We start from the raw sequence: 24869 nt of genomic DNA on the forward strand, positions 1-24869 counted from the left end.
GGACAGATACAGTATATTGACAAGTAACTGCTGGGGTGGTCGGGCCTGTTTTGACAGTTTGTTTGTTTTTATTTTTTTTTTTACACATAATGCTTGCAAAACACCCAGATTAGAAATATGCATGAACAATTTACCCTTTTTTTACTGGTTAAATTCAGAAGCAACATTTTAATATTTTTTTGATGTATTGACATTTACCAATAAGCCAAAGAAACGCTTCAGTAAAGCAATTTGCTGAGTGGTAGGGTTAAAGAAACTAGACCACCCCAGAGACTGAAATGAAAGAAGACAGCACATGGTTGTTAAATAACTGAACTCCATGAGCAATGGGAATTCCCCTGTTAAATGTAGGACTTGTTGTACTTCACTAGCTTATCCTGTGCTGCTGCAACCTGATAAAAATGCACTATAGCTCATGTGAAAGGCATAGTTAGCTCAATCCAAGGACTTGACCTAAATCATACACACCTTAATGTTAAAGACTAAGAAATTCATGTCATTTGTTGCTATAGGGGTTTTTGCATAACTACATTCTGAAAGCTGTCCAGCTTCTCTTAGACCAATCGTAGGGTGAGTGGGAGCCACTGGACACACAAGAGAAAACAAATAATTAAGTTGAGTTCCATTCAAACTTAGGGCAGAAGCATATGTTCTTTACTAACATGACCCTATAAATAAACCCAGACAGTTTGTCTATAGAAGAAAAATAATGCACCACAACCTATGACTAAAAGCAAAACAATGTCAAAAATATGACATTCCTTACACCCCCCTCAGTTCAGCATGAATTCATGTTTATATCCAGAGAGGGTTCAGATAAACTAGAAACCTTCTAGCAGAAGGGATTCCATTTGGGCTCCACTAGTTCTTTGGAAGGTTTGTTTTTACAATATTCAATAAGAATAGTCCTCCAAACATATGCTCCTTGTTTTTACATTAGTCAGTGAAACCTTTATCTTTATTCTTCCTCTTCATCTTAGAAAAAACAAAGTATTTAACAGTAGGCCACAACATGGAACCCAGCAGATGTAAAACCACCTCAACAGTAACATTAGCCTGTAAATTCAGACCTCGACAAGAGGCCACTTCCAAAGTATCAGGGAGCACAATATTCCAAACACAGTATATGACTTACAGAAGAAAAGACAAAATCCTAACATTCAGCCATACAAAATAATCCTACACACATCAGCTTCTCTGCTATACACGCTGTAGGTTAGAGAGAAGAGGCAGTCTGTGTGCAGATAGAGATCATTTTTTTTACAGTCCTTTTTTTATTTTATTTTTTTTATTTTATTCATTTTTGCAAAGCTGAAGCAGTTCTTATTATTTCGTGGATGGTCCTCGAAGCTCAACCACAATCCCTGTGATGAGGTCTTCAGTAAAGTTCGGTTCGGCCACCACGTGGGCCTAAGTCTGATTGGCTCAGACTGGAGAGGGGTAGGACGTAAGGCGAATATTTTATTGTGTATAATAGTAATTATTATTTTTTCCCTGCCAACTCCAGAGGCAGGGGAACTCGGGGATTTTGTGGCGACTCCCTCTCGGTGCAACTGGGAGGTACGACCAATATACAGGGAGGGAGAGGCAACGTCACTGGAGAAGTTTATAAAATTGTACACGCCTGTCACCCTCACGAAAGTACCCAAACTGTATTTGATATATTCCTTGTATCCCAAATACTCCTGCTGTCTCAGGACAACTCCAATTCAGTTGAGGAAGATGGTAGCAGAAAGATCTGGGAAAGAAGTCCCACCAAAAAAAAAAAGAAAAAAAAAAAAAAAGGTTGATTCTCCCCTGCACAGTTTCGGCCAGAGGGATTAAGTCCATAGAAAGGATTAGAATGATAATGAGAATGGCTGTTATTGATATTAAGAGGGGTAATAGTTATGGTGTCAGTAGGAAGAAAGATTGCATTATTTCCATGTGTTGGCTGCCTGGGAAATAGAACGGGAGGGAATCATGTCCAGCAGGTACTCTCGCTGACGCTCAACAGCAGAGCTGGTCTTATGGGCAGACAAGCTGGGGTTCACATAGGCCATAGTCACACCTGTCAGGAGACAAATACATCAGTAATTAATGTACTGGAAACCACTGACATTATGCTGTTTTACAGCCATTTTATGATGACATATGACACTATCACAGAATGACTCATGTAGGAAGAAGATAAAAAGGAAAGATAAAGGGACAAAAGTGGCATAGAGTGAGATGAGTGAAGAAGAAAAGTGTTTTGCCCCTATCAGTAAAAACTGCACCTTTGAGGGTTTTTATTTCTAAGCATACAAAAAAGCCAAAAAGACACAAGGACTATAAAGTAATACTAAAATGAAAAGAACAAAGAGTGACAGTGCCAGAAAGGAATCCATCTTAGAAGGAAGTGGTTATCCCAAAGAGGAGCAGAAAGCGAGAACGAGTGGAGCACGTTCTCGGTCTAACCACGTTTATCTACCTGTATTGCCACCGCTCTGCTTCCTCCAGGCAGCCACGTTGCCCTGGTTACTGCTGCTGCTGCCGGCGCTGACCTTTGCTCCCTGCTGCAGCGGGCGTGCTGCAGCATGCTTACCTGACCTGCTGCCCAGTGTCGCTGCTGTCACCGCGCTCTGCAGCTGGGAGGTGGTGTATGAGTGGGCCACACCACGAGAGCTCACAGACTGGATGCTATGTGACAGCTGACTAGGACTCTGCAGGGAGATAATGTGATATAAGAGGTGCTGAGTGTTGGAGTAAGTATTAATTGACCTGGTGATTAGCCTGCACATGTTTTGATATTTTGATCTTATTACAAAGTGTTGATCCATCACAATCAAAGGCCGTGCTAACCTGCTTAATGCTGGAGTGGTGGCCAGTCACAGATCTGTGCTGCATGGCAGCCCTGACCTGCTTGTACTGCTGGGACACCAGCACCTCACTTTTGGACAGTGAGGGAGAGGACGAGGTGGTTTTAGAGACAGATGAGGCAGAAGAGGAAGATGAAGCCGCCTGCTGGAGGATACGCTGTTCAATCTCCTGCTCCTGTTGGAGTGCCTTAACAAAGGCTGCCTTCAGCCGGCTGGTGTGCTCAGCCTTCAGGGCCTTCTTCTGATTGGACGACATGCATTGGTCACATAGGATGGTCCCAGCCTTCTCCTTTCTCCAGCGGGAGGTAAAGTCCGTCTTACACTGGGCGCAGTTGTATGGCTCTTTGGGAATGGAGCTGGCGATTGCAGCAGCTGGGCCAAGATTACCTGTATAAAAAACAGAGAGTTTCTTTAGACAACATGTATTCTACCATTAAATCCACCACTGCACTACAAACCCCCCCCAAACTAGCTACCAGAGTGCAAAGATCAGATCTACATACCCCTGCCATGCATCTCCAGAAGTTTTTGCACCACTTCTTCCAACCCCAACAAGTAGATGAACTCATTATTGGCTGCTGAAGGAAGGAAATTGAACTCGGGGGCAGGAGGTTTGGGTGGTGGGATCTCCAGCAGCGTCTTCTCCAACTGCTTGCGAAGTGCAAGCTTGGCGGCCGCCTGCCGGCTGGCTGGACTATCATTGATGTTAGAGTTGGGCGATGCTGAAGAGCCCTTTAGGCTGGTTGGAGAGGCCTGGACACAAACATAACACAATCTGCTTTAGCGTTTTGCAGTGTAGTAGTCTATCAATGGAACAGGATAGCTATGACAAATCTCACTTTACCAATGTGTCCTATTATGAGTGATATCCAGAGTGATGGTAACATTGAAAATCATTTTAGAGAAAAGTGTTCAATGTTTGCTTACATATCGCATCCTAACCTGTGGGATGTTAACCATGACATTACTGTTGGCCACATTAGCCACCCGAATGAGTCCCTGCTGAATGATCCTCTGGCCCTGGACCTGGACATTGGGCACAGAAGCCCTGGGAGCCAGCAAGAGCGGAGGGGGGCCTGAACCGCTGTGATGCTGCTGTTGCTGACGCAGACTGGCTATCTGCTGCGGAGTCACTGCAATAGGCTAATAGCAGCAAAGAGAAGACAAAGCAAGAAATTAAAGAGCTCTTCAAATCTTAACTCCTTCAAATGAGTGCACCTTAAAAATGGGACAGTGTGATGATAATTATCATATGAGGACTCAAAAGCCCCTCACCCTAACCTGGGCTCCTCTGACCAGGGGTGGCATGACAATCTGAGAGTTGTGTTTGGACGGGACGTGCTGCCCACCCCGCACCAAGGGTGGGGGGATCACCGTGCCTGAGCTACGACCGGTCACCTGTAAACACAGCAAAAATGTTGGCAAATGTTTATGACACTATGAACATATTTAACATTATGCTACAAAAGTAGTAAAGCTTTGTAGTCTTGTGTAATTCATTCAAGATTCTACAGTACAAGTGAGGTCAGGTAGGTGAGGAGAAATATATTTTTTACCTGGAGGGGTCCTTTGCTTGATGTGATGCTACCTCTCACCAGAGGAGGAGGAGTAGCCACAGAGCCAGTCGCCTTCAAATTAACAGAAATTTACATTATTAGTCAATAAATTTGAATGTGCTTGAAGACATGAATAAGCAGGATTAATTATGTAAATTGGAAAATTTTGTGAGACAACAGCTCCCATCCCTGATTAGGCTCCAACTAAACATAAAGAAATTCTTTTTCCTTTTCTGGGGGTTTCACCTTCTGTACTGTGCTCTCCTTCTGGATCTGGCTCTGTCGTAGTTTCTTAAGCAACACCAGCTTGGCTTCTTGGAGTCGCAGTTCTTCTTTCAGCTGTTTGATGATGCGCTCCCTCTCTTCAGGGGAGCTCTTCTATATATACGATAACAGATAAAAAAAAGGGGTTTCTGTAGTTTGTGTTTTGTAACAGATTAAAGAGGTCAGCTCAACAGATTGCAAATAAAGAAAAAGGTACAGTTTAAAGCAATTTAAGTAGACACTAATCCAAAAATATGCCTTCAAATATATTATTGAACTGATCAACAGAGGACCATGTAGCAGGTGAGGCTATCCGTTTTCTGTTTGGTCTTCCAGTTCAGCAGGTACCATTTAGTAAGAATGACAACATCTAAGGTAGTAGGCAGAATAAGCCAGTGCTGTATGCAAAGTTTACATTTGCTTTCCTACCATTAGTTTATCTGTGTCAGTCTTCGTGAAGCAGTGGCCATTCATGAGAGGACTGGATGGCTCATTGTCTGATAACACAATCACATCATCTGGCGATGGTGGCTGCCTCTCTCTCTTAATATCACTGAGGATAGAAATATGAAAAGACAGAAAACAATAATATTACGAATGTGTGTTATCATTCCACCGAGATTCAACACTGTATAATATTTCAGTCTAAAACATTACAATTACCATCAACTGCAACTAACTTGTAGTTTTGTCTTACATCCAGTAGATGGCAGTATATAATAATGATTTTATCATCCCTGTTGTAGTGAAAATGTGCACTGGGACACACAAGAAGACAAGAAGCAAGAGATCAATAATGGAGTAATGGCGGCAGGGGAAGACCGCAACAACCCTTAATCTCCAGCGAAAGGTACCATCGACAGACAGACCTTCTTTTCACTCCCTTTGAGAGATGGGAAAGACAAGTCAAACAACATGCAAACAAAGGGCAAATTAAATGCAATTTTGTTTTTTATTGGAGGAAAAGGCTTAAAGACCTTTGATAAGATGTGAAGTGGCTTTTCCTGAGGCCCAAGGAGAACAAAGGCGACTAGTGGCAAGCTACATACGCATCAATCTGGAGATGGGTGGAGATAAGAGGTAGGGGGTGGTAGTAATTTTACAGCACGTGAACCATGGTGCAAGAAATACATCTGCTTCTATCACAGCGGAGATCCTGTCAGGTCCTTCGGGTTGGTGTGTTACAAAATAGAAGTCAAAGTGGTAAGGAGAACTGGTGGAAGATGAGGTAAGGTAGGGGTTGTGATATATCACAGTATGTGAGAGATAGAGGTTTGGGTCATAATGTGGAGTTATGCATGCACACATGCAGTGAAGTTATATAATTGTTCAGGCGCTGTCGAGCCAGAGGCTTCAGGGCTTCAAGCTTAGGCCCAGTTTACCACCCAGACAGGGCCTCACCCCTCCCCTACCTCCGTGGCGAGGCCTATGGCCTAGCCGGATCGGCACAGCCTGGGCCTCAGCTCTCCCCTCCCTCCCAGCTGCCGACACCCGAGTCACAAGCAGAGCAGAGCGGAGGTCCGCTGGAGACACTGGAGAGGGTGACAGTGAGGGGGAGGGGAATACATGGCCAGGAGCCAACCTATTGTGTACACTCTCTCTCACTCAGTCACTCACTCAGTCACTACTTCACACACCCCTCCCCCAACAGTACTTACTTGTTCATCTTTTATACTCCCAACTCACTGACTCAGTTCCTTACACTTTTTGCACACTCCTGTCTTCAGACACATTTCTCTGCTATCCTCTTCTTCCACACAACAGCTGTCTAAGAGCTCCTCTCAACAGACCTTGCATCAGTTCAACGAGGTCAACTATGTGACAACGACCGTGTCATTTTTACTTGCATTATGAGATGGGGATTTCAGCAGACTAAGCACTCACAACACAAACCACAACAAACATTTACTGTCATAGAGTTACTTTACCCGGTTGCAAAGAACACAATCAAACCCTGCTGATACATTATACTGCTACTTCCTGGAAAGTACTTCCCTGATATCTTTCCACTGAAATCTAGAAAGACGTCTACCGCCATGGTACTTTCACATACTGCTATTCTGAGAAAGATTACTCTTCTACAGCACAGCTGAAGCCTGAAGGGGCAGAAGTTTCCCTGCCCAGCCCTGTTTACATTCCGTACATATGATATGATAAATTATGTCAGACACAAGTCGTATTACAGCACTGAGAGCTTCAGCTTTCTCAAAAGCAAACCTAATGACGACCCACTGACTTAGCCTCTCTGATAAGATGAAATGGACTAGTTTGTGGTGGTTGCTTCCATTCATTTAAGAAGAGATTACACAAGCATCACAACACACACACCAGCTTGGTTATGTAAGGTCCAGTGTTTCTGCATACCTCGCCTTTCCTGATCATGGCTTCACACGGACCCCACGACAGCATTGCTGAATCAGTCATTATTAGGTGCAGTGGGATTTTCTATTCAAAATAAATAGAGTGCCCTTTAAAGCTACGTAAGGCTCTTGAATTAAATGAAATAGCTGGGATAATTACAGTCAACAGGCTGGGACAAGATGGGTTCAAATAATTACATCATTTTAAACTGCATATTAAGTGTCACAAAGCATGCATACTGAAGAAGAGAGGCAGGCTTCTTGCTAGTGACACTCATTTTATACATGTATCCATCCAAGACACATTCAGTTCAGCCTTCATCTTCTCACATGGGAAACTTGGCTTGCATTATATTGCGTTAACATTTTTACAAAGCTGGCTTACACAGGTAAGCCCTCCATATTCAGCAGTAAGGTAATCACCTTGCAGTGAGTAAGCACACACAAACGCATGCTCTGGGTTAAACAGGGGCCAAAGATGATACTTCAGTGTACTTATGATATACCACAAACAAAGCCAAAACACTTTCAGCTGAATCACCTCTCTGTTCCACTTGAACTGCCATCACATCAGTGTGTGTATTTATCGCTCTACCAAACACATCACATGACATCAGGCATTTCTCTGCGTGGTCATGTGACACACCCACCAACCCTCCTGGCCCCTCCTTCCTCCAACTGCTCCTTCCAATGTGGAAACCATGGCAACGGCCAGTTGGAACCAGTTTGTGACACATAGCCTTCATTTTGTGTGAAGTGTGAGGCAGAGTTCAGGTGCTGTTGTGGGAGAAAATGGAGCCCAGGCCTCAGGAGCCTCAAACTTTTCAAAATGGGGGCAGGCTGCCGACAACCACAGAGCGACTTCCTGTATGACTCCTGTCAGACCACTTGCTAGAGCAAAGTTTGAAAGAAACTTGCAACTCCAATACACACATCTTTGCGCACAACCGTACACTGTGCATGCATGCAAGAAATCCAGGGGCCTACAGTACCGACAACAAATTGTACACAAAAATGCAAATACTTTGCCCCAGTTGTCTGCTTGTCTAAAGTTCTGCTGCCATCCCCTCCCATCACCCATAAGATGATTTAACATCAGTTAAGCATAACCAAATAGAAATTCTGCAGCAAAGTACTCTTCGCATCTTTTACCCTCGCGGACACCAACTAGTTTGTAAGCCGATTATGGTGCACTTTGTCCAGCTGGAAATACTCATAAAGGGTTTATTGTGGACAAAGTTGGCAGAATATGTGATATTGAGGCCCACTGTACAGCAAAAGACGTAACTGTTAGAGATTACGTGTTATTCCATTCAGTGTTGTTCATCGCACAGAAGGCCAACAGACTAAAGACTCAGACTACACCATGTAGAGTGAACAACAATATGTTCTATGTTCCTGTCATCTTTTTCTTTGTCTCACCTTTTGGATGTGCTCATATCAACGGGCTCGTCTCCAGTCTGCACCTCCACCTTGATGGTGGCCTTCACTTCCCCGGACTTTAGGATGCTGGCTGCTACTTTTGCAGCCTGCTCACTCTTCAGCTTGACACCCTCAGCTCCCGATCCCACCAGGGCCAGGGGACTCCCAGGCGCATCCCCCTTCTCCAGCTTAACCCGTTTACTGTCCATGTCCCCCAGGGACCCAGCAAGAGTTGCATGGTCCCTCTCCAGAGCCCGCTTCTGGCTGCGCGTTTGACGCACCACCTCCTCTGACATGGCTGCTCTCACCCTGGGGAGACAAGAGGGAAACTGTTACCAACCGTGGAAATAAATTTACAAGACAGAAAACAACCACTGACAAAAATTAAAATGCTTAAACATTTGACTATGCATGCATTTACAATACACAGCAGGTTACAAGTTTGGGCAATACCACCTTGATCAAGGTCTCACTGTAGGATAATATAACATCGTTTACCTGGCAGAAGTTGTTCTTAGCTGAGCAAACAGTGCTGGTTTAACCAAAGCAACTTTTAAACTGAATTGCATTTTTTATGATTTAATGGCATTGTACTGCAAACTTTATCATTGGATTCTCTAAATTACATTAGTCTGCAGGTTTCTATGAGTATTGTGTATCTTGTCGCCTTGTAGAACTGCCTCTCTTCTTTTGCCCATGAAGTACAGTATGTTACCATAACAACCACACAGTAATGCATGTTGTGCTATTAGGAGGGCAGTAAACAAGTTTTATTTTAAGAAAAATACTTCATCATCTTCCATGGCCAGTACTTCCAATGCCAGTACAGGATACCCTTTAATCTGATTTGGAGCTAGCAAGGACAAGTAAAGGTCCAGCGAGGAAGCAGCAGTCCTGTACATCATGTGAAGTAAATGGTTAGTAGAGTTACCTTATGTGAGGTAAGATTACTGTGCCTGCAGTAAACAATAGGGAGCACCCATGGCAGAGAATACAAAATGCTGAAACTGCCTCAATTTGATTTAAAAGAGAAAATAGTACTGGATGACAGCAGTTCAAGGTGTAAGCTCTGCAGAGATCACTGACCCTTCTTGTCACTGGGTCTCAGAGGTAACAACAAGTGCTGATAAAGTGACTGAGGAAGCTGACCTACTAAATCTAACATGAATCTACAGTGTCACTAAGGTAGACATTTAATAAATTCAAATGCAAGATACTTCAAAAAAGAAAAAAAAAAAACTCTCAATCAATGCCACCTACACTATGTGAATGGCAGTGTCTCCTCATTTCAAGTATCTTTCATTACATTTTATTCCACTCACTGCCACTGCATTATGCCAGAGTTGAGAAGAATTACACAGCCAAATCCTGCACTGGTAATTACCTGAAATATGAAGTAGTACCAGTTCCACCAGTACAAAAAGGATAGCAGAGTGCCCCGAAGTGTGTTTGTTTCATCTTGAACGCTGATGTTCACTGGTCTTACAAAACAAAACCTAACTATATTAATGTAACTCCAGGTTTCTGTGGGAAATAATGAGCGACATTTTTGATTTGACAATGCTTTGGAGTCAATTGTATGAAAATGTACAATGTTCCATATTTCCAGCTGTATAAAAGGGATGACTCTGAGGTGTACAGGCGTCTCCTGTCCTAACTGCCAGTGCCCCAGATGCTGACCCAAATATCACTCAGTACAGTAACAGCGCAGGATGACGAGACCCACTTAGCTTTCTGGGAAAACCTATTACACAGCAGAAAAATAGCAACTACACTGTGCAACATTCACACCAATGTAGGCCATGCACTCATTATGGAATAGGCACTTGCAGACTCTTCAATGAACATTTTATAATAAATATAAAACTGTGATGTTGCATATAACCATTGCGCACAAGGATGAGCGCATGAATATCTGCACACGTTAAGATTCTGACATGATGATTAATTGATCTTTCGGGCTGAAACTAACTGCGTGTATGCATATACACCATCTTGTATTTCTGATTCAGAAAGCTGACTCAAGGTCTTTCTAGTCCAACGTGACATCATCACAGCTCCGCATGACCCTATCCCAAGATTCCACGAGAGACAAAAAGTGCTTCCCTGAAAACCGGTTCAAACTGGTCTCCGATTGAGAGAAGGCGCAGGTTTAACCCCTGGAGAGACGGAGTGGCAGAAGGGAGGGAGAGAGACAGGGAGACCACAGACACGTCCTACACGTTGTGAAAGGGAGGGAGAGAGGAGGAGAAAATGATGTCGTCTTCAGACATTCCAAAACATGTCTACCAGACAACAGGAGGGTGGTGAATCAACAGCGGCTGACAGACATAAAAAGTCTGACAACCAAAACCTACCTTTCATGATATTGGATTCTCTACAATCATATTACCGGATATAATAAACATCTTAAGAGTGTTTCCTCTGCTATCCAACACCAAGATAGTTCACAATAGGACTCTAACATATACAAAAAAAAACCCACTATGAGTCTGTTGTCTGAAAAGCAAAGTATTGAAATAATAAATCAATGTAAGTTGGGAATGGGAAACTGCTTTTCCACAAATTCAACAAATTACTGTCTGCAGTGAAGCTGCAGTTTGTTGCTGCAGTTGTTATAACAATTTACATCTGTTTATTCAGCCAACTTCCATTTTTTATTAGATATAAGACACAAGCATCCATAACACTTTGCAAGATGTTGAGCTGAGATGCTAGCAAAAACTAAACCAAGCAAAACGTTCAAAGCAAAATAACTACAACACTGCTAAAACATTCAGGTCTGAGTTTGCATACGAGAGCACAGAGCCTAAAATGCACTCTGCTCGGGTACACAACAAGGACAGATGTGCCCTGCTGTACCATCCCTGCACACAAAGACTATCTATCTGCCAGGGATGACAGCTTGCATGTGGGTGTGTATGTGTGCATTCCCATATACCACACACAGTGTTTCAAAAACCATAGTCTATCCTGTATGACTGTAGAAATAATGAGTGTAAATTAAAAGTGTGTAACAGTTTGGTGGTGAACCGTGTCAGGTACATGAAGACTGTAACCCCTTGAGACGACACAGCGTCAGATCTGCCTGTCACTAGGACTGCTGTTGTTGCTAGTTTCAGGTCTAGAGACACGTGGCTACCTTTGTCCCAAAAGAGATGGCTGACATAATGAATCCAACGTTTTATGTGCTGGATGCACTGCTGCTGAGCAACGGGGGGGGGGGGGGGGGGGGGACAAATACATTTTGTTGTGTATGCATATGTTGTAAGCTATGAGTATAATGTGCTCACTCGAGACTGACTGAGAGGGATGTGTGTACTAGTTCTCATTGTTGCATCACACTCCATCTCACTAGGCTTTCAGTGAAGCACCGCCACTCACTGGAGCCCATTTTCTATTCCGTGCCTTGGTTTCTATATAAGCCCTGAAGGCTTGTTGTGTGATATGAGGTCATTCACAACCTCCGGGTTATAGGAGACTTAAACTAAGAGCATCTTCATTATATGGGAGCCTATCTGAGCCTAGCCATCGAACATAAGAGTTTATCTGTGCCTTGTCATTCACAGTGACACCTGAGAAGGTTGGAAGGCAGAGAAAACATGGCATCAATACTTGAAGCCATCAGGGGCTGAGATAGTGTTGCACTGAGACACTGCTCAGAGCCGTTTGTGATGAGCAGTGACATAGAGACAACCACATATAACACAGGAGCCACAATGAAAACACATTAAGATGGAGTCAAAACTAGAAAGTAGTTTTGTCTCCATCTTAATGTCAAACTGCTGGATCTCAGGATTTGAAAACCAGTATGGTCTTCCAAGAGATTATTTTTTATACAGCATCCTTTGCTTTCACTTGTATAAACCAATTTGTTACCAAAGATCAGATCAGAAATTTGTATTCTATGGCAAATCACCTGAGAAAATATCCTGAATCAATCAGTGCTAGTAGAATTCCTGGCGGTTTAGATGCTTCCTGAGCTCCATCCATCCACCGTGTAAAACCAACTGAAACTGACACTATAATTTAACAAACAAGTCCAACTTGTCCATCAGCAAGTCCATCAGGAGATGCCTGGAGGGAACTAGTGCCCCAAACCCTGCTGCCTAGGACTCAGCAACCTAGAGCAGCAGTTCTCTTTCAGGATCAGTCCTGCCTTTAACTGCCTACAATCCCTGATCTACCTCCACTCCAGTATCCATGTCTGAGTACCAAGCCTGCCAGTCTTGTCACATTGCAACTCTCTGATGTACGCTACACTCGTAGCCCATGGACTCTTGACGCTGGGCTAAGAAATTTCAAAATGCAGACACAGATGATCAGCTTTAAAAATCAGGAACATGGACATGAATCATTTTCACTGAGGATGGGGAAATCCTCTGTGAAAACGCTTCTTTTTAGCTGTTATTAGGTGTAGCTTCTCAGCAAAAGTGATTGACCAGTGAGTATGTGTTGCATACCAACATCAGGATCCATCCCACTGCGATAAACCCCTCTTGTAATCTCATATAAACCTCATATTGTGCAAATCAGTGACATAAACAAATTCATAATCATAACCTTAATATTTACTATCTCTACAGCCCTTAACAGTGAAGACCAACCAATAACTGTATTTTAAGCCAATACCAATATGTGCATATAATTTTGTGACCAAGTTAGAGCAAGTTTTTTAAGACAATCCCAAAACTGTGTTACGTACCAAACCATGAATTTTGTGAACAGCCTACAGTTATTACCAGACATTCATACATCTGCATAATGTTGGTGACACACCAAACAAACATTCTCTACATCACAGAGCATATTGTATGCCAGTGTAACCTAATGAAGACACATCACTTTGACATAAAAATGCATTCTCTACAACAGCTACAAAAATGACAAGAGCTGAGCAAGAGAGTACAAGACACAGCCAGTGATTAGTGATCTGTGCCTGTTCCTCTCAGGAGACTATGAAGGAGGATTAGATGCACGTCCCTCTCGTTTCCTCCAGAATAATAAGGCCTAAGGGTAGAACAGATCTTAGATAAAGAAACAAGGCTAGATCAAAACCTAGTATATGGCTGGACCATGTATGGTCAGTGTGCGTAATTGTGGCCAATTTGTTACAGGGATAGTCAGTGGTAGGATCTATAATGTGAATTCCTGGATATCAAATGCTCATCTGCAATTTTCTGTAGTGGTCCCAGGAATATTTGTTGTTAAAGTGTACTGAAGTAGCATATCACATGACATCGTTAAGCAAAGTTTGAGTCAAAAAAAAAAGGGGGGGTATAAATGCAGTTGTAAGAACAATACTTTCCACTCATATCTTGGGATGTTTGATTTGCAAGAGAACTTATTTTAATTTTGACTACTCTAATTATCTCTTAACTCCCCCTGCTTTCATCTGTTTCTATCTGTGGATGTCTCTAAACGTATGGTCTCACCCATATGTTTACATAGGATTAGCATGCTAGGCTAACAGTCCGTCAGCTGTGTGACTTTATATCTGCGCTGTGATGTCTTTCAGCACACACAAACACCATAAACACAGCGCTGTTAAACAGCAAACACCCTGGCTACACCTTATTTTTATACAGTCTATGGGCTACACACAGCACGGCACGGAAGATATTAGCCATGCTAACTAGCTGCCGTGCAGTCTAGTAAAAAGGATCCGTTGCGTCTCTTTGTATCTGAGGGTTGGTGCTCCTGTCAGTGGCGGAGCCTCCATGTGAGACGCTTCGGTCGGTAAATGTGTGTTTTTAGAACTTAGGCTATTTCAGGACTACGCTCAGGCGCTCTGCTGTTAACGCCCCCTGAGGACATAATTGAAATGGAGGGGAAAAGAACGGGGAAACTCCAACACAGGGTCAGCCAACCAATGGTTTAACTTCATCACTCAGTGACAGACATTCAGGGTTACAGGGCTGGTCCGTGACCAGTCCAGCCAAAAACAAAGGATGAGGGAGTTACGGACTGAGAGTGGGAACATATCTCTACTGCCCTGTTTGCTATCCTGCACTGTAACTGCCTCAAAGCAGGCTTGTGTAAATCAATATATTTAATACAATTGCATTTCTCCATGAGGGCTGCAAAGGCTAACATCAGTCTTCTTGTCTATAAAATAGGGTGCATGAAGTAAATCTCCCATCCCTGTATATTATGCGGCAGGATAAGATGCACTTGCCTGAAAGCAAATGGAAATCTTGTGACCTGGCCTGACACTACAGGTTTTATTCTCAGTCCGTCTCCTATTGTGTCCGCTAGTTCATAGAGAGCAGATCAATGGTAAAGACTCGTCCCCTCAGGTTGCGTGCAAGCCTCTCATCTCCAGCGCTGTAATGATCTCCCCACTGGGACTGGACCCAGCCAGCCAACACATTAACAGCCATTTTAAAAAACCGAGGCTTTTCAACTGTGTCCTTTGGGTTCAATGAGAGGGGAAACAACAATTATACTGTCCAATAAAAGCAATACAAGTATGGATTATTATTGCCCAATAAAAGACAGCAGAGCGACAACTCTGTTTCTTGTGTGGCTAAGGGGCCATGGCCCTTGTAATACCGAATTAATCGCTCAAACTGCCAATTATCGTACTAGAAGATACAGTCAGGCGATGATTATCTTGAATTCAGGGTGATTACTTACTACTCACCATAAAGATTACTGCGACTGCTTTCTTTATGTTGTATCCTATGTCATATCCATCTTATAAAATATGTTTTTTTAATTACAAAATAATTTCAGGCTATCTAAGAGTATATTTCTTTTCCTTTGGGATATCGTCTAAATAGAAACAAGATCAGACTACCTATGCTAATCTGTGCTCACCAGGCTAGGAGTGGGGGCAGGGACCCAGCTGAGGTGGTGCCATGGTTGGGGGAGGGAGAAGGGTGCAGAGCGCATGTGGTTAGCTGAGCCATAATCTAACTGTACCCAAGTGAAAAATACTCTTCCTTGTCTTCTCTCTCTCTCTCTCTCTCACACACACACACTCGCTCCCTCCCTCTTTCCCTCTACCCCTCCCTCTCTCCCCCCCCCTCCCCCCCCCCACCTTCTCAGTTGTTCTGTTGTAGGCTCGGTCAGCCCAGAGTGCGTGTGTGTGCCCCTACTGGTTGTGTCCCGAACGCCAAGGGTTAAGCCCCTGCCATTTTAACGCCACTGACAGATCAGACCATTAGGGTGTTACCTAACAAAATGGAAGCCTTTAACCCTGAATCTGCCAGAGTGCCTGTGTGTGTGTGTGAGTGTGTGTGTGTGTGAGTGAGCGAGTGAGAGCCAGAGAAGTGTATGTGTGTGCATGTCTCCACCTGGATTCTCCCTCAGCAACGTGACAACGACAACAGCAGTAAGTCCAGGAAGTGAAAACCTGGCATTTGTACATGATCACACAAGAATGCGTTAACATTTAGCCATATTAAAACATACACGGCTATGGGCATTTTTTGTTTTTTTAAAAAACACACAAATAGTGATGTGCTTGTTAATGTATCCTCATCACAAAGAGAACTATTATACAAATGAAAAGGACATATTCTCAAATACAACATCTCTTCTGGATTTTGGGAAGCACACACAGACATATACATGCATAGCATAGAAGCCCTCAGTTGTATTTTGAGTAATTAATTCACACCATTCACAGAAAATAACTTACTAACCATCATATGACCAGGGCTCAAAATTAGCACCAGCCACCAACCAAATGCTGGTAAAATATGCAAGTGACTGATAGATTTGCTTCACTCACTAGCCAAAAAAAACAATGATAATCTATTGAGTCGCTGGTAAAATTTGAACATTCACTAGCCATTTGGCCAGTGGACAAAAAAGTTCATTTTGAACCCTGCATATGACATAAGGAAAGTCTAGATTATGAAGCTCTAAAGCTGCTCAACATCTCAAGTCAACCATCTCTAGTAGTTTTCTTGAGCCTCTAATCACAAAAAGCCTAGATACAATTTCAACCACAAAGAATTGCTAAATTTTCCAAAACAAACAAAAAATCTCCATTGATAAATATGTTGATTACAACTTTGCCGTGACGTTTTTTCCCAAACACAGGAAACAATAGTAGGGCCAGAACATAGATGTAGCCTGAATAGGTGCTGCTTTTAGTGGAATCTCAACCTGTACATCATTATCTTCCATATTTGTTTTATAATTTTCCCTCTTGTGTACACAAATACTCAAACACCAGCAAGCAAATGAAAGTCGATTTAAGCAATACTCAACTCAAAGTCTTGTTTTTGATGTATCACACACCTACACAATGCAGACTTGAAAGGTTGATGTTAAAATCTTTTTTTTTAAAGCAGTTTCCTCTTTAGTGAAGAAAAGCAGTTGTCAACATGGATTCAGTCAGTTCCAATGATAACCAGTTTTCACAATAGAAAAATGTGTAACAACATCCAGCAGAACTTCTCAAAACAATCCAGCCCTAAATCACTCTGCTGTCCATTCATATGTTCAGTATGTTTCAAACATTTAAAGCTGATACTGTTTGACAGTCCTCTCTAAAGCTGTGAAGTGGATGGACAGAGGAGAAATGGGTTATAATGGAGGAGTGGTTTGAGAAGTTTCTTTGGACATTTTTCACTTTTTCCTGACATTAAAACTGGTCTCCATTGAAGACAGAATTCAAGTATACCAAAACTGCTGCTCTCCACCAAGGAGGAAACTACAAACCTTTTTATAGCCCAAAGATTTTGGGTAGAGTATCATTTAAAAACCCATACTTTCAGTCATTTTATCTGATTTCAATATAGTAAAACAATATTTATGTCCCTGGGGCATTTCTTACAAGCAATAAAAAAAATGGTACTGGACCATCATACCCAGGATATCTGGGGAGAGTTCTGCTTGCCAGAAATATGAAGACTAAAATTCAATTCTGGAGTCATTATGGTGATTTCAAAAATATGATTTGTAACCCAATTCATTTTCCGACCCAGGCTACATGATATCAGCCTGATAATGGACTGATCCAACAGATATGGGGCAGTGGGAATGACTTCAGGAATGATAATCAGGTCATTTCTTTCCTATGTAGTGTTACATGGTGGAAGACAATCAATGCAGTTTCTGGGACACCTCACAGCACTCTGACTCAAAGACTACCATTTCAGAATATGTTTTACCATCGTTCATCTAGTATGACGCCATAAATTTCCTTTCTATCCACCATCCCTCCCCGCCTCAATCCACAACCATGCTCGCCAAACATCTACTGCTGTGCATTATCTACACAAGAAAGACAGTGCAGTTTACCCTTGATATGGTGGCTTTTAGGCTGTGCACTGATAAAAAACATATACAGCAACCCACACAACAAAAAAACATGCAGCAGGGAGACAGCCAGGACAGTTTGTACCCTCTTGGACACATGCCTTGATGCTGCATGTATTCAAGTTGCAGTCCTGCCTGTTTGCTGCACTGAGAGTTCGAGAGTTGCCATGTCAGCACTGGCCACACAGTGGAAGCAATTGTTACAGGCAGACTGAAAAAACAACTTTAGAAATGTGTATTCCATAACCGGTAAATGTGCAATTAGTCTTGTTTAGATCAGATGAGATGCCATTTCAGGCAGTACTGGTCATGCAGGTTTCACTTGTGAGCAAAAATGCTAGTGGAACCAAATAGAGGCATTAATGATATCCACATCAACAGTAGGTTCATTACCATGAATGTATTGATTGGTTACAGCTTTGAAGATATGAGGAAACTGTTGTAGTACTTATTTTCCTATGGACCCCAGGGACAGTGGCTGTTGTGCTGGTAACAGCTAATGGGGATCCAACCAATGCCCCAAACTCCCAAAATTTAAAGATGTTCAGTTTAAGGCTGCAGCTAATGATTTTTTTTTTATCTCTGATTAATCTGCCAATTATTTTCTCAATTAACTAATTAATCATTTGATTCTAACAATGTTTTAAAAATGTGGAATTGTGGCATTCACAGTTTCTTGTTAATTGTTCAATTTCGTAGACTTTACCTTCAGATGCTGTGCATCTATAAGAAGTTTAAGCTACAGACAGCTGACAAATTAAAAAATCTGAATAAATGAGTGGAGAAACACAAGGAATGCAGATGCTGCCACACAGGTGCACTGCATGGTACAATTAAGCAATTAACATCCAATCATGTTATAACCAGTTGATTCTGATTTTGTATCAAGATGGCAAGAGGAAAAGATCGAAGGGACTCTGAAAGAGGGTTCATTGTTGGTGCACAGATGGCAGGAGCTTCAGTCACAAAAACTGCCCAACTGGCTGGTGTTTCAATAGGAACAGTTACTAAAGTAACATCTGCATTTAGATCTATGGGAAAAACATCAACTGGAAACTGTGGTCGACAGCACACATTTGATGATCGTGATGCTCGTGCATTAGTGCAATATGTAAGGAAAAACAGAACAGCAAGTCTTCCTCAGGTGACTGAGAATCTCAATGCAGGATGTGATCTGACTGTGTCAGCAAGAGCAGTCTGTCGACAATTACATAGAGTACGGTTGGGCATTTCCATTTTCATATCGTCCAATCGTGTTTACTCAAGATCGTAAATAGGCGATCCAATCACCAGGGGGCAGTGGGGGTTACGTCACAGTACGCGTCTGTATGTTGGTGAGACAATATCACAGTATCATGTTCCCTTTAGCATTGTTATCTTATCTTCAATATCACAATCCAAATAATATTCCTAACTTTAACTAGGGGTACAACGGATCACAAAATTTACAGTTCAGATCGTTTGGAGACAAATATAATTTTGCTTACCTTATTCCTTTAAACATAGTAGTGAATGAAACAATAGCCTGTGTCCATGTCATCAAAACTTGATAACTTACAAACATGACCACATCTTGTCCTGCAGCTTAGCTTGTTGAACAGGCCACCAAACAAACATTCACCAGGGAAAAGTGTACCACTAACATCAGTTAGCAGCTAGATAGCTAATTAGCTGCTCAGCTGCAGCACATTAAACAGCATTTAAACATACCTGCAAATGTCACTTCAGATCTGTTACATGCTGGTTTGGTCATTGCTCTACAAAATCCCTGTTAACGACATGCTGTCCATGACTTATAGCTACCGCAGTTTGTTTACTTCTTACTTTCAAATTTTGCAATTAATTTGCAGTTCACATGCTTGCCAAACTGTGGGGGGCGATCCGTATGGATCACAGATGAACTACGTTCCGTTACACCACTTATGTTGAGTACTCTTATGGAGTGCAGAGCAATGTTTTGGTGAGCAGACATATGGAGAACAGAGTTGCGGGGTGCCAGATCCATGGAAAAGAGACAGAAAACTGATTTATAATTAAGGATTTAAAATTCATTTGAGCTGATTAACAAGTCTACGCAGGCAGACATGTCGCTCCACCAGAAACATCTCTAAATGCACTGTAGGGCACAGATTCTAGAGATTATCTTTATAACATCTGTTAACCTTTTCCTGCTTCAGTGTCCAGACCATAGTCTGAAAGCACAGGGGAGAGTTTGTGTTCAACTGCAGGGCCGACGCTGTTGCTAACTTTGGGGCTAACCCACCTTTAATCAGTAGGTGGCAAGCAAGGCATGGAAACTTGTGTCTTGAGGAGTTGTAGCATTTATTCACTGACAAATTGCCTAGACTGTAGCGTACGTACACTGCACTGCAACGTTCCATGTGTATGTAGCAACGTCATCATGCAGAAACCTACGTCAGGTCACATGGGGAAAAAGCTTTTAGAAGCGCTTGGAAAATGGCATTTTGACGCTAAAACATACCAACCAAAATTACAATTTTCAGATTTGAAAACATATGGAATACTAATGTGAAGCTATAGAATGATATAAAAACCTCAAACAATTATGTACCTGCGCTTTAAAACAGCTACACTATTTGTACACATTTCAGTTTTGACAGTAAGTTAGTTAAAAATATCGGTGTAGAAAAAAACAATCGTCAATCATCCCGTCAATCGTCGATACACGATCCCATTGGCACAAACCTACCATAAAGGGATATTATAGTAGGGTTGAAGTGCATAAACCCCTCATTACAAATATAAATGCAAATTTGAGAGTTCAATGGTGCAAAAACCATAGGCACTGGTCTACAGGGATGTGGAAAAAAAGCGATATGGTCCGATGAGTCATCCTTCACCATATTCTCGGCAAGTGGGTGAGTGCATGTGTGGCGTACACCAAGAGAAGGGTACAGGTCTGAATGCTTGAACCCTACAGTGAGGGAATCTGGTGGCCCTGTTATGCTGTGGGGGTGAATTTGCAGGCATGGTTTGGGTCAACTTAGAGGGAAGGGTCACTGCAAATCAATACAAAGTTGTTCTGAGTCATCACCTTTATCCTATGATGAAACATTTCTATCCTGATGGGAGTGGTCTGTTCCAGGATGACAATGCCCCAATTCATAGGGCACAAGGGGTCACTGAATGGTTTGATGACTATGAAAATGATGTGAATCATATGCTATGGCCTTCGTAGTCACCAGATCTCAACTCAAGTGAACATCTATGGGATACTTTGGACCAACATGTTAAGGGCCAAACGCACTGAAAGCATCTGACGTGTGCAGTTTGAAGTACAACTGTTGTTTTAAATGGCTGAACGTGCACCAAAAGCGTTAAGAGGCACGTCAAAGTGCCTTGACACCCCTACCCCTACACCCCAACCTTGTTTCGATTTTGGAACATCAAATGAGGACCCAGCAACCAAAGCTGTTGTTTTTCTGCAGCTGAAAAAGAGAAAGATAGTGCTAGCGAGCTGAGAACATGAGCAAGTGAGAAAGAGAGACAGCGCTGCGGTGGTTGGGTGAGGAGAGTGAGCGGTAGCAAGAACAAAGCTGATGAATGAGAGAAATAAAACATTGTTTTCTGATTGTTTCCCAGCGGCTATGTTCTAAAGCACAAATAAATAACCATTAAACTCTCAACAGATAATTAACTGTCGGTCTTAGTTTCATTTTCCTCCTCTGCATTTCTCCTTTTCATTCATTCATTGCATACAACTAATGCAGCAGTAAATACATAGAACAGGACAAATCTGTGTTGGTTCTGTGGTTTTGGCATTTCAAATCTGATGCCTGCAATGCGCCATAGGAACATCAATTGACGTGTGTCAAATGAGGCGTGTCAATTATCGCTTTCAGTGCATTTGGGCCTTTACACAGCACTCTCCACCACCATCATCAAAACACCAAATGAGGGAATATCTTTTGGAAGAATGGTGTTCATCCCTCCAGTAGAGTTCGGAGACTCGTAGAATCAATGTCAAGGCGCATTAGTGGCACATGTTGGCCCAACACCTTACTACGACACTTTATGTTGTTTTTTTCTTTAATTTGTCACCCATCTATATATGACCCACTTGGTCAACAGGTGGCCATTTACTTTGTATTAAGGAATACCACACATTTCCTACAATGCTGAATGTCCAGTTTGAAGTAGGGGGCAGTATTTCATTGGGAATTAGCCATGCAAATAGACAGTGAGTAAACTTATTATCCAGGGGAAAGTTTTAAGTAAGGGAAGTATGGCAGAGGCTTTGAATAAGTCTTAACTCAGAATGTGTGTGTAATGCAACTTGCATTTGAGGAGGTTAGCTTCATTAAACACAAAGCCTAACCCATCACTCATGCACCTCTAACTGCCTGCGACAGGTTGGTATCACTGTAAACTCTGCACATGTACTTGAGTCAATATGAAGTCCAACAGAGTAAACAAGAAATAGTTCAGTCAGCCAAACACTGGAGGATTCCACTCCTACAGCTCTAAGAATTGCCCAAGGCCTTTGGGTGGAACCCCAAAGCCAATACGACTACTCCTGTCCTCTGATGCAAGACATAAGGGAAGAGAAAGACAGTTCTCAACGGATACAAAGAAAAAGAACATTTAAATCTTGTAAATACTATGTAGACCTGCTAAGTTAAAACAGGTTTACATGATCGGAACCAAAGTAAGTCAAAGCATTCCATTACTCATCAACATGAACACCATCTAGCCGACTTCACAGTTTCACCAGCATTTCCTGTTAACCTTTTCATAATGACTGGGCTCACACTCAACCAGACGCTAACTGCTGTATTTACTGTGCCCCACATGAATGAGCTACATGGATACCCTGCAGAGCATTATCACCTTCATTAGGGCCACATTTATTGTTAAACATTAGAACAGGTAAGAAACAAAGACTACTAATGTTTCATAGAAAATAAAGATACACCTTTGTTAAACCTAGTACATCTAGTTTAGATACATTAAATATAACATTATAATAAGTTGGGTGTAAAAAATGTCTATGTGTACAGTAGAACACATTAACATCCAAGCCTTCACATTCATGCCTACTGCTCAACATCATTAATGGACTATACAAGTTGTAACCTGGCACTAATGAAAAAAATACTTAGAGATGAAATTTGAGACGGAAGACCTGCAAATACCACAACTGATAAAACTAAATTAAACCTATCAATGGCAAATAAGCAAATGTCCAAGGTACCCTTGAGCCTTACTAATGAGAAAGGCAAAAATAGACCTAGCGGGTGGTAGAAAATACAAATGTATCTTTAAAAAAGTTTCAATCCTGATGCAGCAGAATAAGAGTGGATCTTGAGTCATGCCTGTCTGGTCACATCACTCTCAGGAGGGTTTTTCATAAGAGGCACCCCTCCTCAGGCAAATCCATGGCCCATCATAAAATGCAAAGCGACATGTGTCCCCCATCACTAGCCAAGGGTGCCAACTGTCTGCTTGCTCTCAAAGGAGGGCACTTACTCAGCAGAGGTATGGATATACACACCGCTGTTCACCTCAAAGACAGGTGAATACAACCCTAACTTGAAGAGACCACTAAAACACCATGATCATGATGCAGAAACTGCATAAAATAGATATTCAAACACTGAGACACAACAGAGTCATTACAAGGCTTAGTAATTCAGATATATCTCACAAAAAATATAACTCACTATTAATGTCAAAGGATTAATATCACAGCAATGCTTGCAATTGCTTGACCTCAACGGGAAATTAACTGTACTGTAACTACGGAGCATGCCCTTTAACTTGAACATAAGACACCTCATAACATACATTGAATGGTTAATTTAATCACAGTTACAGACGCCTTGATATTCTGGGGTAAGGACAAAGTAGAAATTCAGTTGTCTGTTCTTTGATGTGGGTGATAGCTGCTTACCCGTCGTGGACAGACAGACACACACACACACCCCGACGGAAGCACAACCGTCCACCATTACGCCTCCATAAAAAGGCTTTTCACGGTTGAGCTAATCTGACAAAGTTCTGAGATCAATGGCTCATGAAGCCATAATCATACCCATCCACGGCTAAGAAGAGCGGTCGGCTTAACAATAACCGGTAGCAACACTGGCAATGATGTTCATAAACTTTAGTGGTCCAACTTTGTCCAAAAAGAAAAGCTACCTATTTCCAACTAACCCATCAACAACAACAACATGCTATCTCATGCTAACGTTAACTTGGCTTGCCAACAACAACCTGTCCATCTGTCCGACTACAAAAACCAGTGGCTAACTAACCGAGAGCTAACAGTGGCGGTTACAAAAATAATACAGGAAAGTCACTGAACACTGGGGGCACACACTCCTATAAATATTATGATAAGAGATTGTGACTTTTAGCTTGGATGTCTGTACGCGTCCAAATAGCGATACACGACAGACAATGAAACCGACCCCATCTCAGTCAGGGAGCCGCTAGTGTTTAAAAGGCAAGCTAACAAGCTAAGTTAGCCTGCTAACGCTAACTCCCTGGACACTCGCCTGCCCAGACAGACAGTCGCTAAATTTGTTCACAAATAATCAGGCGTTAATTATATTCGGAAAATGTCAATTATGCCCAATAGTTTCGTAGCTTCTTCATTTGTAAATACAAGAACAATTCACATTACATCTACTATTGGAGCATCCTAATGCAAGTTTTGCCGGGGAAGTTAGTTTTAATATTCCTCGACTTTTTTGAGGCGGTTGTTGTTCACAGTCCGTAGGTGTGTGCGTGTGTATGTGTATGTGTGTGTGTATGGCTCAGAAACTGTTACCTTGCACGTTAGCTGAGATCAAGCTATATGCTAGCTAGCTTAACTTAGCCGAGCTAACGTCGATAGAGAAACTTCCCGTCGTCGTCATAATTTAATTGTAAAAATTAAAATATCGTATTAGTTGATATGGTAATGAAATACAGGAACTTACGGAATCTAGGAGGAGCGTGACCGAGTTCCCCCCCGCGATTTTCAGTTGTTTTATGTTCGTATTAAGCTGGCTTCGGTATAAAAATCCCGGGGATCCCCTCTCTTCTGTCCGCTGCCACTCCGGCTGCCAGATAATGTAATGAGCCACCACAGGCGGCGTCATGCTGCGTTCACACACACCTCGGAAATGTTAAGTTTCCAG

The 24869-nt window shown here is 42.2% G+C and overlaps 1 protein-coding gene across 6 annotated transcripts; it reads right to left on the reverse strand.

The window, feature by feature from the left end:
- Positions 1-530: 530 nt before the first annotated feature.
- On the reverse strand, positions 531-24847 carry gatad2ab (GATA zinc finger domain containing 2Ab). Of its 6 annotated transcripts, none has more exons than XM_044360993.1 (11): positions 24669-24847; positions 8443-8751; positions 5090-5213; positions 4643-4774; positions 4397-4468; positions 4116-4238; positions 3768-3983; positions 3344-3593; positions 2824-3227; positions 2453-2684; positions 531-2050 (listed from the first exon to the last, which is right to left on the reverse strand). In XM_044360993.1, the coding sequence occupies exons 2-11, from the start codon at positions 8736-8738 to the stop codon at positions 1917-1919; spliced, it is 1983 nt and encodes a 660-aa protein (XP_044216928.1). In that variant the 5' UTR covers positions 8739-8751; positions 24669-24847; the 3' UTR covers positions 531-1916. The 6 variants fall into 6 exon arrangements, with proteins under 6 accessions (XP_044216928.1, XP_044216929.1, XP_044216924.1 ...); XM_044360994.1 differs by lacking the exon at positions 24669-24847 and adding an exon at positions 24518-24536; XM_044360989.1 differs by lacking the exon at positions 24669-24847 and adding an exon at positions 9827-9924.
- Positions 24848-24869: the final 22 nt, after the last annotated feature.

The sequence above is a fragment of the Thunnus albacares genome, chromosome 9 (genome assembly GCF_914725855.1).
Source record: "Thunnus albacares chromosome 9, fThuAlb1.1, whole genome shotgun sequence".
NCBI lineage: Eukaryota > Metazoa > Chordata > Actinopteri > Scombriformes > Scombridae > Thunnus > Thunnus albacares.